At 34.1% G+C, this 15717-nt stretch overlaps 3 protein-coding genes across 4 annotated transcripts; 2 read left to right on the top strand and 1 right to left on the bottom strand.

Annotated features, from left to right (window-relative positions):
* The first annotated feature begins 1536 nt into the window (after positions 1-1536).
* On the top strand, positions 1537-2538 carry LOC120081701. The gene has a single exon (XM_039036792.1). It carries the CDS (start codon positions 1828-1830, stop codon positions 2377-2379), a length of 552 nt encoding a protein of 183 aa, XP_038892720.1. The 5' UTR covers positions 1537-1827; the 3' UTR covers positions 2380-2538.
* Positions 2539-8416: 5878 nt separating this feature from the next.
* On the top strand, positions 8417-11205 carry LOC120081926 (transcription factor ABORTED MICROSPORES). Of its 2 annotated transcripts, XM_039037109.1 has the most exons (10): positions 8417-8541; positions 8621-8693; positions 8812-8951; positions 9019-9198; positions 9286-9367; positions 9464-9532; positions 9622-10182; positions 10272-10496; positions 10586-10762; positions 10946-11205. In XM_039037109.1, the coding sequence occupies exons 3-10, from the start codon at positions 8848-8850 to the stop codon at positions 11027-11029; spliced, it is 1482 nt and encodes a 493-aa protein (XP_038893037.1). In that variant the 5' UTR covers positions 8417-8541; positions 8621-8693; positions 8812-8847; the 3' UTR covers positions 11030-11205. The 2 variants fall into 2 exon arrangements, with proteins under 2 accessions (XP_038893037.1, XP_038893038.1); XM_039037110.1 differs by having other exon boundaries at positions 8448-8693; positions 9049-9198.
* Positions 11206-11420: 215 nt separating this feature from the next.
* On the bottom strand, positions 11421-15351 carry LOC120081850 (proline-rich receptor-like protein kinase PERK13). Its single transcript, XM_039037025.1, has 8 exons — positions 13699-15351; positions 13132-13599; positions 12955-13041; positions 12779-12849; positions 12599-12675; positions 12359-12506; positions 12044-12205; positions 11421-11949 (listed from the first exon to the last, which is right to left on the bottom strand). Exons 1-8 carry the CDS (start codon positions 14681-14683, stop codon positions 11647-11649), a joined length of 2301 nt encoding a protein of 766 aa, XP_038892953.1. The 5' UTR covers positions 14684-15351; the 3' UTR covers positions 11421-11646.
* Positions 15352-15717: the final 366 nt, after the last annotated feature.

Raw genomic sequence — 15717 nt, 5'->3', positions numbered from 1 at the left:
TCTCTTCCCTACAAATATGTTGAAAATGTTACTATTGGAACGTCTTGAATCTATTATGTGATGCTCTGAATGATCAATGCTCCTATAACTCAATTTGTATTCATTTATGCGTTATTTACGAGTTTGGCCCTAGGGTTGTTGCGCTATATATAAACCTTCTAACACAAGAGACGCATTACACACGGCTAGCGAACCATGTAAGTCCTGGTATTGTTTTCTTTACTATTTGTATTTTTTTCTCGATTTCTTTGTTTGTCTATTTCATAATAGTTACCTTGTGGACAGGTTTTGTTAGATGTTTGACACCAAGTCTGTTGGGCTTAGGACACAACAGAACTGGCAACATCTGGTGTTTCTATCAGAAAGTTGGTCCTCTACAAGTTGGAAACTTTACAAAGGAAAATAACATATATTGTCTTAATGATCCAAAGACATAAAAGGAAAAGCACGGAGCAGAGCAGCCTTTATAGGTCAAGAAACTCTTCTTGGAGAAAGATAAAGCAACAAAGATTTGAAAAAGAAAAAAGAAAAATTGAGGAGCGTCCCCAGGGCAATTTGGCTTATGCTTTATGATGGCAAATTGGAATTGTTACTCGAATCCCTATGTTGAACCCCATAATCCCATCCCTCTCTTTTGCACTACAGAAAAAATCAGATTTGAAACCACATCCATTTGTCTCTTTTGCTCTTCTCCCCCTCAAATCACCCTTGTTTGAAGGAAAAATTTGTAGTATTCCAATACTACATCCTTGTTCTTTTTTTTTTTTAGGTCGGAGAGAAAATTACAACCTAATTTTTTCATAAAAAACGATAGAGAGAATGCTATCTGAAAAAGAATCTTTTCAAATAAAAAAAATAATCTAGAAGGATGTCAAAGTAGCAAAGGCATGAGCAGCTTTGTTCTCCTCAGAAAGAACATGACAAAAGCGAAGGACAATATCATACTTGATTCTTTCTTCTTTGATATTCGAATCTTTCTTGAGTACTTGTTGAACTCTAATTTTTGTTTTATTAATTAATATTTTAATATTATTGAATCTCACGTCAATTTTAAATGATGCTAATATAGATGATAATAAATAGTAGTACTCATAAGACTATGGTATAAGAAAATTAAATTGCAAATTCCATTAGATAACAATTATATTATTTTTATTTTCTACTCCAAAAATCAAGACGGTGAACACTTCTTTCACTTATAGTTTCTTTGCTTTTATTCCTCGTCAAAATTTAACATTGTCTAAAACCTAATTTTGTTTTTGAAATTCAACTAAGATTCAAATGTGTTATCTTTATAAAGGTAAAAAGCAAAACAAATAAAATCATTATCAAATGAAAATAAGATATCCATATAGATGTTCGGCAAAAAAAGAATAGTGATTGAGAGTGATTGTTGTCTAAAAATTCCTTTAAATAGTTAGTTTTCTTTTAATATGCTAAACTATATCCTTATTTTTATGTCCAACAATATAATCATCAATCAAAATACCACTTCTTCTCTTCATTAAAACTCAAAATTTAAAAGAACTACCTCAAAGAATATGTTTAGCTGTCTGTCTCTTTACCAAAAGAAAGTTCCTCCCTTTTTGACCTCTTTTTTTTCTATCCTCTCTTAAATCCCATTTTTTAGAATCCCATTCATTATACATAACCCTCTTCCCTATGCAACCTTCTTGCTTCTTTCTTCAGTAAATTCCATATCTCTCCCTTCTCTTCCACTCAAAGCACCACCTCCATATTTCATATCAGCTTCTTAATAGCCTGAAATACCAATCCCCCACTTCCTTAATTTCTCCTAAATTCAAATTCTCATTAACCTTAGCCGACATGTCGGAACTTCAACAGCAACAGCAACAGCAACCGCAACAGCAACAGCAGCAGCAGCCGGCTTTTGTTTATCCCAACACCGCCGCGACGGTCGGCAGCCAACCTCCTCCTTCCCATCATTCCAACGGCTCATTTGGGGCAGTTTTTATAGTTCTTGCCGTTATTGTTGTCATATCGGCTCTTGCTTGTTTCCTTGGCCGTCTGTGTAACCGGCGAGTTGAAAACGGCCAGAGGCCGAAGCCGGAGAAAACCCACAGCGGCGCTCGTCCTAGAGGAAAAGAACCCAAATTGCATCCTGATAAAGAAGGAGACATTGAATTTGGATTTGATTTGAGAAACCCAAATGGGAACAAAGGCAAATTCCCATCTTCTGGTGGAAATGGAGGAAGCAAAGGGAAAAGCAATGGGAATGGTAATGGGACTAATGGGCCTAACGGCCATGGAAATAGCTTCAAACCCTTTGAAAATGGCGGTGAAACGAGGAGTGAAATCAAGCATACTGATCATCATGAAGGGGATTTCAATTTCAAAGCTGCAGGGCATCATGTTTGATGGGTACTAATAAAACAACATAGAAAAATGAAAATGCCCAATTTCATCGTATCAAGTTATAACAGTGTGGATTTTTTCTTTTTCCTCTGTTTTTTTCTCTTTTCACTTGATGTTTGTTCTAATCTAATGAGTAATGACAAGCTTCAATTCAATCATCAATCTTTGATGTTATTCAATGGATGCTGTTGAATTCAAGAGTAGGAATCTTAAGTAGTTGAAATCTTTTTGATCGTATATCTTCAAGCTCACGGCAACTTCAATTAACAGATGTTTTTGGGTACTTTTGTGTGTTAAAAGTAATGGAAGAATGAGGCTTCGAATAAAGCCAGAGAATATGATTCCGAATAATGGAGGTGGGAGAACTCGAACTCTTATTAAAGCGGATTCATTAAGGATGTTTGATAAATGAGTATGAGTTGTTGAAGTGGATTGGTATTTATTATCTAAAGAAAAAAGTTATTAAAACCACATTTTATACCCACTCAAAACTAACCCTAAAAACCAGTTATATTTTCATTTCTTTCTCTCTTTTCTCATATTCGTCTTTTAGATTCTTCCCAGATTTTTTTTTTTATCGTCAAAAAAATTATAACTTTTGCATACGTCATTAAATGTAATTTTTGTGTTTGTATTATGACACGTATATTATAAATATCGAAAAGAACATATATTTTGTGAACTTTTTTTAGAAACGGCCACATGTTCAGTCGGTTCATATTATTTTTGTGATCTTATGAAAAAATGTTACTGTACTACATCACATTTTCACCATCATAATCAAATGAAAATTAATTATCCTATGTACAATTTCAATTCCAAATATACTATCCATATTATATAAAAATAACTGTATGATATGTGATATAATAATGTTAAGTTAGCAAGATTCAATATATATACATACAATATACCAATTAGTAATTGGGATAATTACCTTCAATATATATACATATAATATACAATATACCAATTAATTAAACAACAATATGAAATATATTTTGTTGGTATATTTTACAGATTGAAGAGAATTGGAATTATTACAGTTTTTGAAAAGAATATATGAAAAATAATCTATTATGTTTTACAAATTGAGAAAAAAAAATTGAGATTGTCCAGTTTATGTCATAAATGATTTGAGAAAATACGTGTATATTTGAAAATTAATCAACAATAGCAAAACATAAAACTAAAAAATAAAAGAATGAATTAAAAAAACAAACAGAAAAAAATAGAACTAATCTCATTTACAAAAACTTTATCAGATCCCTCAACTCAACTCTGCACAACAAACAAAGACAATAATTATCAACTCAACTCAACTCTGCAAATAAACACAAACAATTTAACTCCCCAGATAATTTAACTCTCCAGATAATAATTACCAACTCAACTCAACTCAACTCTCTACTTTTATCACCTACCAAACACACCCTAAGATTTATTTAAATTTTGGATTACCAGTAATGATTATTATTTTGAGTTTAGCAGATTGAGGAAATTATTTGTCTTATCTCTTAACCATGTCAATGACGGTTTTGTTCACCAACTTCATAAAATTGCACATTCATTCGTATAACTCAATCTTTATCTCTTTTTCTATTTTCACAATTATGGACTACATCTTTTCTTTATCTATACTTTTCATTCTTCCATTTATTTATTTTTTACATTTATCGAAAAACTTCATCTTACAACTCTACTCCCTAAACACATGTTTAAAAGTGATTCTAAAATAGTCAAAATCAATTTTGTCATTTTTAAAATCACTATAAAACATAAATTGTATCATTTAAAACCAACTTCAATGATATGAAAATTGCATTTAAAAGTGTAAAATTAAATATTAAATTTATTTTGAGTGATTAAAGACATGTTACCAAATAATTTTAAGCATGCCAAAATTGATTTTAATAATTTTAAATTTGTTCCAACATATTAACTCTAGACTTATTAAATTCACTTAGTGAGCCAAACAACCCCTAAGAATAGAAATAAAGTCTCACGTTGGTTAGATAATATACCGATGATGAGTTTCATTGTCCTTATTACTATGTTTGGATGGACAAATCTCATTTTTAATAGAGAATATTACATTAATTGATCCCAATTTAGAGATAAACTATATGACCTTATAATTGTATTTTCTTCAAAAAGAGAAAAACAAATGGAAAAGGTTAGCTTTAGTTTGGAAAAAAAGATATTTTTTTCTCCTTAGGTTTCAAAATGCTACATTTTTAACTTTAGAATTGAGTTTGATTTCAATTAAACCCTACATAACAAACCACAAAAAACAATATTAATATTATGGAATCTAGATATCAAAATGTTACAACTTTATCCTTAAAGTTTGAGTTTTGTCTCAATTTGGTTCCTGAGTTACAAGATTTACATTATTAATATACATTATGACTAAAGATTAAAAGTGATTATTTAGTGAAAAATCAAGATTAAAAGTATAAATATTGAAACTAAAAATCAAATTGAGACAAAACTAAAACTTCAAGAATAAAATTATAATGTTTTGAAATATAGAGACTAAACTAAAAATAAATTCAGAATTTAGAAATTAAAGGTGTAACGTTTTGAAATTCAAACAACAAATAGAAACAAGATCTAAATTTGTTATTAAAAGAAAAACTAGGGACAAAAAGGTAATTTTGTTAGGTAGTTTTAAAAATTTTGAAGTATTCCAAAATTTCTTATGAATCTGGGATACGGACAAACCGATGAACTCCAAGAGCCCAAATTCGAATCTGAAAGCCCAAGCCCACTAAAATCAGAGTCGCAGCTCCAGTTCCTCCTTTCGCCTGGCACGTGCAAGGTGCAAAATATGTTGCAAAAATAGGATTTTTTTAAAAAAAAAATAATGTTTTTTAATATATAATGACAAAAATATGGTAAGATGGAAACTTTTTCTAAGAATAGATGTTTGACGAAACTATTGACAAAATTGGGGTAGTGAAATCGTGTACGGGATACACGATTGCCATGTGGCAAACTCATGTATCTGGTGCACAAGTACCGTTTAATCCAGTTAGCACCACGTCAGCTGACTGGTTGAACGGTGAGATGCAAACTCGTGGACCCGATCCACGATTTATTTATTTATTTTTTGTTTTTTTAGTGTGTTGACTAATTATTATTTTTTAATTGGAGATATACGATAATATTAAGACTTTAGGAATGAGTCCACAAATTCCTTCATTATTAAACTTAATTATATATTTAATCTACAATGAAAACATAATTATCTTGCACTCATATTACAAAAAATTTCATGATATTAAAGAATATTTACAATTAGTTCTTTAATTTACAATTTGAAAATGAAAGTTTACATGAAATTCAAAAATGACCCCCCTGGTCCTTACCTCTCATGGGTTTGTCTTTGTGTCCACCCTGTTGTCGCTGTCGTCTACTACGAATACGTCTTCGATCGGTGTCAGCAACATTGAGTCGTCTTATTTGTTGAATAATATCTTCTACGTTGACCAATGTTTGCTGACACATTAAACCCAAGTCTGGTAAGTTGTTATGCACTTAATTGTTGTACATCGCCGATAAAATTATTCTGTACAATAAAAAAAATAAATATTAAACAATATTCATATCATATATATGGAAAATATCTGAATTTAAATCTATTACCATGCAGTAATAGTAAGCGTTGTCAGGTGTGATAAATCGCCCCGTGATTGAATTGTATCAGGAAAAGTAGTCGTCTGATTAAATTGGAGGGAGAAGACGAAATAAATAGTGGACGGAGAAGTGCTCGGATGAGGAAGAAGAAGAGGCACGACGCGGTTTAATGGAGGAGGAAGTCGTGTACCGGGTACAGGATTACCTCAATCAACGCTGCATGACTGCCATGGCAGACTGCGCGTGCCAGATCAACAGGAACTCGTGTACCTGGTACACGATTTAAGGCTAATCGTGTACTGTGTACACGATTAAGGTGTAATTGTGTACCGGGTACACGATTTAAAAACCTATTTTTGACAATACTTTCACTTCTGCCTTATTTTTGTCATTATATATTTTAAAATATTATTTTAAAGAAAAATCCAAAAATATCGACATTTAAAATATTGACATTTTTTTACTCCTATAATTAATTTAATCGATTAATTTTAGGTTAAAAAACACTTTTGGAATTTAGTCCCTAAATTTTGGTTTGTAACAATTTAGTCTCTAAACTTTAGTATATAACAATTTAGTCCTATTTTTAAATTTATAACGATTTAGTCTCTTACGTAAAAGAATTTATCAAAATTAAATGTCAATTTTTATTATTTTACTTATACTTTGTATTTTATAAAAAATATCATGTCTCTAATTAGTTTATCGATTTATTTAGCAAGAAATCTCATTAAATCTTATCACTAATTTTTACATTAAGAACTAAATTGTTACATAATAAAGTTTAGAGACTAAATTGTTACAAAATTTAAAGTTTAGAAACTAAATCGTTACAAACCAAATTTCAAGGATTAAATTGTTATAGGAAGTAAAAATAATTTTTAACCTTAATTTTAATGTTACGGCTGAATAAAAAATTTTACAAAATTCTCATAGACTTTAAACTGTTTTATATCACTCATCTCATTACATTTTTCGGTAAATTGAAAATAGAAATGTGATATGGTGGTGAGTTGTAAGAATAGAAGTATATAACAAGCAATGAGTTTTAATCATGCTCATGAACTTTGGGTAGATTTTAAGTATGTTTCTGCCTTTTCAAGAGTTCTATTTTGACTCTTAACTCTCGGAACTCATTTTAAAGTAACCATTTCATTATTATTATTATTATCGTGGTTAAAACAAAGATAGAAATGCGTACTAGAGGTTGGCTCGAAAAGAAAAAAAACCAACGTTTAAAAATTGAGTCATAATTAAAACTTGCTTAAACTAAAGAAGATTTTTTATAATTTAACCAAGTTTCATTAGTCGGAGAAGACAACTTCTAGGAATACTAAGACTTCTAATTGTGCTATACAACATTTTGTATTCAATTTGAGTAGCATTTGAATTTTTATTTGGCATTTTTTAGTTTAACAAATATAAAGTTGGGATTGCTTCAAATAATAATAAGAATAAGAAGAAAAAGAAGATATATATGTATGTATGTGTCTATATATATATATAAAGTTGGGTCAAAGTGGATCCAGTAACGAATTTTAAATTTTACAAAAGGTAATAAATCTTTTATTCAACCAATTTCACAATAAGTTTAGGAGCATTTCCACCTCCAAATTTTTTCATATGTTATTCAGTTTTTATTATTCGTTTAAAAAATCAAGTAAAAATTTGAAAACTAAAGAAAAAATAGCTTTTAAAAACTTGTTTCTGTTTTTGAAATTTGGCTAAGAATTCAATCATTATACTTAAAAAAAATGCAAGTCTCTATAAGAAATTGAGAAGAAATAGACTTAATTTTCAAAAACAAAAAACGAAAAACGAAATGATTATCAAACGAGACCTTAATATTTTGTTTTTAGTTTTTAAAAATTAAGCCTTTAAATACTATTTCCAACTTAAATTTCTTGCTTTGTTATATACCTTTTACTAATATTTTCAAAAACTAAACTAAGTATTCAATTCCTTTACTTAAAGAAAGATGAAAATAATGGTATGAAATTAAGAACAAATAGATTTAATTTTATTTTCAATAATCAAATACTTACCAAACAAGGCTTAGGTATTTATTTAAAATCTACCATTGAGATTTCAAGTATTATTATGGGCCCGTTTTGGATTAAATCGAAAATTTTTTTTGTAAAAAATTCATTTTTATTTAAACACTTTTGATAAAAATGGATTAAAATATACTTGAAAAATTATTTTGAGTAGTTATCCAACACTCCAATTTTTTTTAAAATGACTTATTTTTTTAAATAAAACCCTTTGACAATGTATTATTTTTTATATCAATTACGTTCGTAAGAATTATATAACTAACGAAGGGACAGGAAAGAAAGGTGTAAAAAAGAAAAGGGTAGTGGTTAATAATTGTCCTTTTCTTCTACAAATACATATCATTGAGCTTCTCAGCGGTTGTAAGTGCAGAACACAGAGCCGTACTCTTTCGAAATCAACATTACTAAGAACAAGAAGAACAAGGACATGGCCAGAATTTTAATTTATTTTAATTTTTTCCACACAGTACGGTCCAATCCAATCCATTCTATCCCAATCAACTCTCTCATTTTCCATTTTCTAATATTATTCTCTTTCACACCAGTTACGGTTATGGGTAGCTTTCATTTCAACGATTTGATTCCATCGTTTTCTGTTTCTCTTCTCACTTCTCATTGGTCAGTCAAAACTCTCTCTCTCTCTTTCTTCTTGAAGCAACATCAGATTTCTGTTTTTGAAAACCGATTCTGATTTTCCCTTTTCTGAACCTAATGTTAGTTATCCTTTTTCTTATAGAGTCAGTTGTGGAGAAGAAATCGAAAGCCAGAGACAATGAGAAGCTTTCAGGGAGCTCTGGAATGTCTTAGAGCTTTAGTGGAGACCAAACTTTGGGATTATTGCATTGTTTGGAAATCAAGGGATGATTCTTCTTCCAGGTATATATTTTGATTTCGTTGAAAATGGTGTATTTGATCTTTAATGGATGACTGTTGTTGTTTTTAGGTTCATTGATTGGGTTGGTTGCTGCTGTAGCGGTGGAGTTTCCGATGCCAGCGGGAAAAAGGAAGCCGGAGAGACGATTCCGGCTATGTTTTGTAAGGATACTCGGTTTCGACATTTTAGAAGGACAAATGCATGCCAAGCACTTGCGCAGTTCCCTTCTTCAATAGCATTAAACTCTGGGTATAAGCTACTTAGAACTTAGAACTGTTTACCAATAATGGTGAAACTGCTGACAATATTACTTTCTATTCGGATTTTTTTTCGCAGGGTCCATGGGGATGTTTTGATTTCGAATCAACCCATGTGGCTTACAAGTGGTGAAGTTTCTTCGATTTCAAGCTTTTCACATGTGGGTTTCTCTTCTTTTTCATTTTTCTTAATTTGGTTGCAGCTTATGGCTGGTTGATTTCGATTAAGTTCTGTGCAATGCCATCTTATTTGGCAGGAGTTGACTGGAACTCGAGTTCTAATTCCAGTTTCTGGTGGAATTGTGGAGCTTTTTGCTACAAAACATGTAAGTACTGAGAACTAAGAGTAAGAATACAGATGAAATTTGTGCTATGAAAAATCTTCTCTTCATATTTTGGGTGTAATTTCTATCAGATGGCAAGAGAGGGAGAGGTTATAGACTTTGTAATGGCTCACTGTAATGTCTCTGTGGAGCAAGAATTTGATAAAGAGAGTGAACCGAATGCTGGCCTCAATGAGAAAAGACTTCATTCATCTACCAAATTCTATCCAGTAGACTGGCCTGATCCTCAGCCCTTGCTTGGTTTCAAATCCAAATTAGAAATTCTTCCTTCAATATCCCAGTCCAGCTGCTTTCCTAGCTGTGGTGAAGGATCTTCCAGTGGCTCAAAGCCTTCCAATGAGCATCAAAACTTTGATTCCTATTCGAGTTTCATTTCACGTGGGCTCTTCAACCAACCAATTCAGAGGTCTTTTGAATCCAAAAGCCAAATGCATCAAGAAGATTTGCTGGAGCAACAAAGGGATGTGGCTTCAAAATATTCAAAGAGCTTGGAGAAAGATGAAGCCAAAACTGGAGGGAAACAAGGGAAGGAAGTTTTCAAATCCAAGAATCTCATGACAGAGAGGAGGAGAAGAAACAAGATTCGGGATCGTCTCTACGCTCTACGTGCTTTAGTTCCTAATATCTCCAAGGTTCAAACTAACTATCAAATACCATATGGTGAATTTGTTTAGATATATTTATTAATCTTCTTTACTGTTTGATATGATGGAACCCTTAGATGGATAGAGCATCAATCATTGTGGATGCTATCAACTACATAAGAGAGTTGGAAGAGAATGTCAAAAGCCTCCAGAATGAACTCATTCAATTGGAGCACAAGGACCAAAAGAACATACACTTGAAGATTTCTCCATTAGAGAATAAAAATGATGACACTAATTGTTGGCCTTTGGTTCAGGATGATCAACCAATGTTTATCTTTGGTGAGGAGAAGCCTATGGAGGTAGAAGTTCTTTACAGCTTCTTCCCAAATAACCCTTCCAATTAAACATTAAAGGGAAAGAGTGTTCATTTTTGTTAAAATGTTGTTAGGTGGAAGTGGAAGTGATGCAAATTAATGAAAGAGATTTCTTAATCAAGCTATTCTGCAAGAGAAAACAAGGCGGCGTAGTGAGCTCGATAGAGGCAATGGATTCATTGGGATTGCAGGTTGTTGATGTCAATATTACAACCTTTGGGGGTATGGTCCTGAACATTTTCCACGTTGAGGTAACATTCATTCGTGTTCAGATACCTATGTACTTCTAAGTATGGAATATTCAAAGTTTCCAAAACGTGTTTGGTGCAGCAATAAGTTATCTGATAACTCAGAACATTGTTATGATCTGAAACTTCAGATTACTAGTCTAAAAGTTCTTTTTTTACTGATTGGTTTTTCTGCTGCATATATAGGCGAATGAAAACGACATTCAGCCAAAGAGATTGAGAGACTCACTGATCAAGCTAACAAGCAGAGAAATCAGACAATTAAAATAGGCTGAACAAAGGGAGAGTGTTTATAACCCGACTCGATGTCAAAATCTTAGAAAGGGCAAGGGATTATCCAAAAGTTGAGCTGTTTGATCACCTGCACCAGTTACATAAATCTACTTGAGTTAGGAAACTTGTTATTTCATCAAAATGAGTCAATCAAAATGATTGGTTTTTTTTTTCTTCTTTTTTCTGTGTCTTTCTGCTCCTTTCTTCTCTTCTGGTTATTATTCCAACAGAAAATGCTAATTTATTTTTAATGGGGGGAAGTATAATAACAAAATCTATGAATGCATAACATAATTGGTAGACACAAGGAAAATATAAAAATAGCATACAGTGGTCAAAAATTCAAAATGCAATATATATAACAACCACAACATCACCAGAAATAGAATATCGCTCATCAACCTCTTTTGAATCAATGACATAGCCACAAATGGTGTTTACTAGTTGGAGCTCAAATGTAAGGTTCCAAATCACACTATTTCACACCTCCTTAGTCTAGAAGGATGAATAAGTTTATGATAAAAAAAAAAAAGAGAACAACTAAGTCAAAAATGGGAGAAAAAGAAAAATGAAAGAAGCTTTACACATTATTTACGTCTTGTTTGCACATCATATTAGAATTGTCGACCGCTATGGTGACTATGTGGTGCCCCAGCTCGTCCTTTAAAAGCTTGAGTTTCTGATTCACCACTTGAGTTATTTCCGAATCTCCATGATTCACGACTTGCAGTCATTTCTCTGGAATTGTATTCACTACTGTACATATCATATTCGAAGCTGTCTGAACCGAGTGCCATTCTTCTGAATTTAGAAATGTCTTGATTGTATTGTCCAGAATCGTAGATGGTGCTCTGGCCATATTTGACACCATTGGAGAGGTCAGACATGTCACTTTCAATGTCTAATGCTCTCACCACCTGTTCACCAAAGTATTATTAGAAGAGAACTGCAACTTATGAATGAGCTTGTTGAGAAGAGATGAAATCGAGTTTTGAATCCAATTAAGTTAACCTGAACCATGCGAGGCCTTTTGGGAGCCGAATGACGAACGCAAGCAGCTGCTGCTTCAATCATTCTGAACATTTCACTTTCCACATACTGTTTTCCAAGTCGTGGATCTACCAATCCGTCAAACTCCCCAGTTTCAAGGGCATGAAGGAGGTGTGGACGAGCCTGCAACATTCATAAGATAGAACATTGCTGAATTTGTTCAAGTGCATCTCAAAGAAGATGAAGAAAGATCTTCAACTTCAACATCTAAAATTTAGCATATAAATATAACAGAAAATGGAGAAGTTTGAAATGTTCGTTCATTTATTTGCATACCCATTCAACCAAACTCTCATCCCCTAGGGGCTGAGTGGGATCAACAGGCTTACGACCAGTAATAAGCTCAAGAAGCACAACCCCAAACGAAAATACATCTGATCTGTCTGTCAATTTCCCACTTGATGCATACTCAGGTGCCATGTATCTGCAAGCCATTGAAACACAAACGATGTATTATAAGGAAAGACGATGGCTCAAAAAATTGTTCTCCGATTAGTAGATGTCGAGTTAACCCACCCAAATGTCCCCATGACACGAGTGGAAACATGGGTGTGTGTATCGTTTGTCAGTTTCGCAAGTCCAAAATCTGCAACCTGTGTTTGAAGTTGTCCATTGAAATCGGAATCAGAGACTTGTGGAACAAGAAAATAGCATGTACGGATTCAAAATTATAAGAAAAAATGGGTCTGGACGTACCTGCGCCTCAAAAGCATCATCCAGCAAAATGTTGGCTGACTTGATGTCTCGGTGGATAATTCTGGGATGGCCTATAGAAGCAAAAGGAGATGGGGAGTTAGCAAAGTATGTCGTCTCAGTAACATCAAAACAGCTCAATTCAGTAAAACTTTTTGAATTTAGAGATATGTACTCACAATCTTCATGAAGATATGCCAAACCCTTTGCAGCTCCTAAAGCGATTTTGAGTCTTTTGGACCAATCCAATACGGGCACTCCATTACCTGCCAGGAGAAGTCAAATATTTCCAACATCAAACACCACCTCAAAATCTATTTTAAAGTGATGGTGGATCTCAAGGATAGGTTCCATACTGCTATGGAGATGATGCTCAAGAGTCTTATTAGGAACAAACTCATAGATGAGCAATCTATGATGCTCAGAGACGCAATAGCCCACTAAAGACACCAAATGTCGATGATGAACACGACTGATAATCTCAACTTCCGCCTTGAATTCCCTCTCCCCCTGTCCACTTCCTGCCTTGAGTTGCTTCACAGCCACTGATTTTCCTTCTGGAAGCCAACCCTGGTAAACACATCCAAACCCACCTTCCCCAAGAATGTTTTGACGCGAAAATCCAGACGTAATCTCCATCAATTCTTCATAGCTAAAGAAGAACTTGGCACTGTTTATAACACCTGACTCCATTCCACTGCCACTGTATCCTGTTCCTTTTTGACTCCCAAAGCTATTTCCAACAGGGGTATGTGGGACTTGAGTGTAGAAGCCTTCAGTAGAACCAGAGTTGCCCCCATGTTGAGCTGGATAGTAATTTCCATCTAACATACAATAAAATTAACATAATTCAGATCAAAACCATAATTTCTAAATTGAAGAACAGCAAACTACTTTCGAATACTTCCAAATTTCTTTAATACCTGATTTCACACAAAAATTATTAGGAGGCATGTAGGGGCCAGTATACATCTCTCGTCTTTTCTTCTTCCTTGTGAACACAAAAACCACAGCAAACAAAACGATTACGAAAACTCCAGCAACCGCAGCGCCTACTGCAACATCGGTGTGCCTACTTGAGCCAGACGATGGTGCATTGGACTGCCCTAGTGGTGATTTCACTGGCGTTGAGTCGGTGGAATGAGGTGAATTGTTCGGAGTGCGAGTGGAGGTGGCTGTGGGAGGTGAAAGAATATTAGATTCTGATGTGGGAGTAGGTATTCCTTGAGGTGGACTCGGAGTTCGTTTCCCCGTCGCCGGTTTTGCACCTGGTGAAGGAATCGCGACTGGATTTTCTGTTGGAGGAAGAGGATCCGTTTGTTCAGATGGTGGAGGCTCCTCGGCTGTACTAGGAGCCTGAACGGCGCTTTGATTCACCGGAATAGAGGGTTCATCCTCAGATATTGGAGAAGGTGGACTTCCTGGAGGTGCCGGAGATGCTTTTGTGGTCGGAGCAGGGGAAGGTGGAGGATCAGAGACGCCAACCTCAGACGGCAGTTGTGGAGGCGGTGGTGAAGGCGGTGGTGGACGAGGCGACGGCGGAGGAGACGGCGGTGGCGAAGCAGAATCTTCAGGCGGTGGCGATGGATTCTCGTCGGATGCATTTGAATCGGAGCCGCCAGTAGGAGCCGGCGGTGTAGTTCCAGGATTTGGAGGAGCTGGAGGTGAGGAAGATGGCGAAACTATGTTTTCGATAGGTGGAGCTTTAATTATGGATGCAAAAGACGACGGCAGAGGAACATCAGCTTGATGCAATAACATCGTTGAAAAATCATCTGGCTGCGATGACGGTGGAGTATAAGGAGAAGGAGGAGGAGGAGAAGAATCCGAACCTTCAGGCGGCAAACTTGAATCTGAATTTGAAACAGAATCCGATGAAGGAGAAGAAGTATCGTTTGAAGAAGACATTATTCTTCTTCTCTCGCAATCCTCCTCCTCTTCCTCTCACAATACTCTGCAATTTACCACGTTTCTATTACACAAATCTCTCAAATCCAAATTTCAACACCACTAAACCAGATTCTTCATCCCCACGGCAACTCTTTTCCCTATCTCATTACTTATAAATCCCTACTCCTATTCTCAACATCATTGCGGTCAATTCAAAAGAAAACAACAACAACAAACAAGAATGTCGTTTCGAGATTACAGCAATGGCAGAAACAAAAATCATACGATGATTCAAAAGAAACAAGGAAGAGATCGGGAGAGGGAAGGAGCAGAAAGTGAGGAAGATTACTTTTGTCAAAATCTTGGGAGAAACGATCAGAAGATGAAAGACGCCATGTGAACCATCAATTGAGCTCCAAAATTTCTGCGAATCATAATTTTCGGGGGTTTTAGGGTTATAACAGAAAGAAAATTAGAAGAGTAGGAAGAATCAGAGGAAGGATAATTATGGAGGACGGTTAAAATCGGACGGTGTTTTGTGTTTGAGTGAGTTATCAAAGATGAAGAGTGAGAAATGGCGCAGTGCTCTAATTCCTTGCAATTCGGGTTACCGCCAAATTCAAAACAGGCTTCGCCACTTCTCCTTGGCAAAATGACAGCGGCTTCCACCGTCGGACCCCACTGGACCCACCCCCATTTAGTATCAGATATTTTCCTCTTTTTAATGTTTATATCAGAATTTTATTTGAGATTTTTTTTTTCAAATAAATAAAATGAGATGACTTGTTTATAAATATAGCAAAATATCAAAATATTATTGTCTATTCACAATAGACTGAAATAGATTTCTATCATTAAAAGAGTCTAAAATGAATTTTATGTCTGTTGATAGAAGTCTATTACTCGATAATAAGAGTCTGTCGCAATCTATTATTGATTGAAAATATTTTCAATTATTTTCCATTTAAAACAATTAATCTTGTCTTTTCTTTTCTAGATTAAATTAAAAAGAAAAGTAATTATAGGTATTAAATTTATAGTTTGATATTTTG

This window comes from Benincasa hispida, chromosome 7 (genome assembly GCF_009727055.1).
Source record: "Benincasa hispida cultivar B227 chromosome 7, ASM972705v1, whole genome shotgun sequence".
Lineage (NCBI taxonomy): Eukaryota > Viridiplantae > Streptophyta > Magnoliopsida > Cucurbitales > Cucurbitaceae > Benincasa > Benincasa hispida.
This window is presented reverse-complemented; position numbering and strand designations above follow the sequence as displayed.

Bases quoted from the DNA above. Each gene is read 5' to 3' on its own strand.
- LOC120081701 (XM_039036792.1), top strand. From the start codon at position 1,828: ATGTCGGAACTTCAACAGCAACAGCAACAGCAACCGCAACAGCAACAG.
- LOC120081926 (XM_039037109.1), top strand. From the start codon at position 8,848: ATGAGAAGCTTTCAGGGAGCTCTGGAATGTCTTAGAGCTTTAGTGGAG. The intron at 10,183-10,271 runs GTTCAAACTAAC...TGGAACCCTTAG, and splicing joins TAGTTCCTAATATCTCCAAG to ATGGATAGAGCATCAATCAT. The intron at 10,497-10,585 runs GTAGAAGTTCTT...AAATGTTGTTAG, and splicing joins GTGAGGAGAAGCCTATGGAG to GTGGAAGTGGAAGTGATGCA.
- LOC120081850 (XM_039037025.1), bottom strand. From the start codon at position 14,683: ATGTCTTCTTCAAACGATACTTCTTCTCCTTCATCGGATTCTGTTTCA. The intron at 12,850-12,954 runs GTGAGTACATAT...TTGCTTCTATAG, and splicing joins GGCATATCTTCATGAAGATT to GCCATCCCAGAATTATCCAC. The intron at 12,676-12,778 runs GTACGTCCAGAC...CTTCAAACACAG, and splicing joins ATGATGCTTTTGAGGCGCAG to GTTGCAGATTTTGGACTTGC.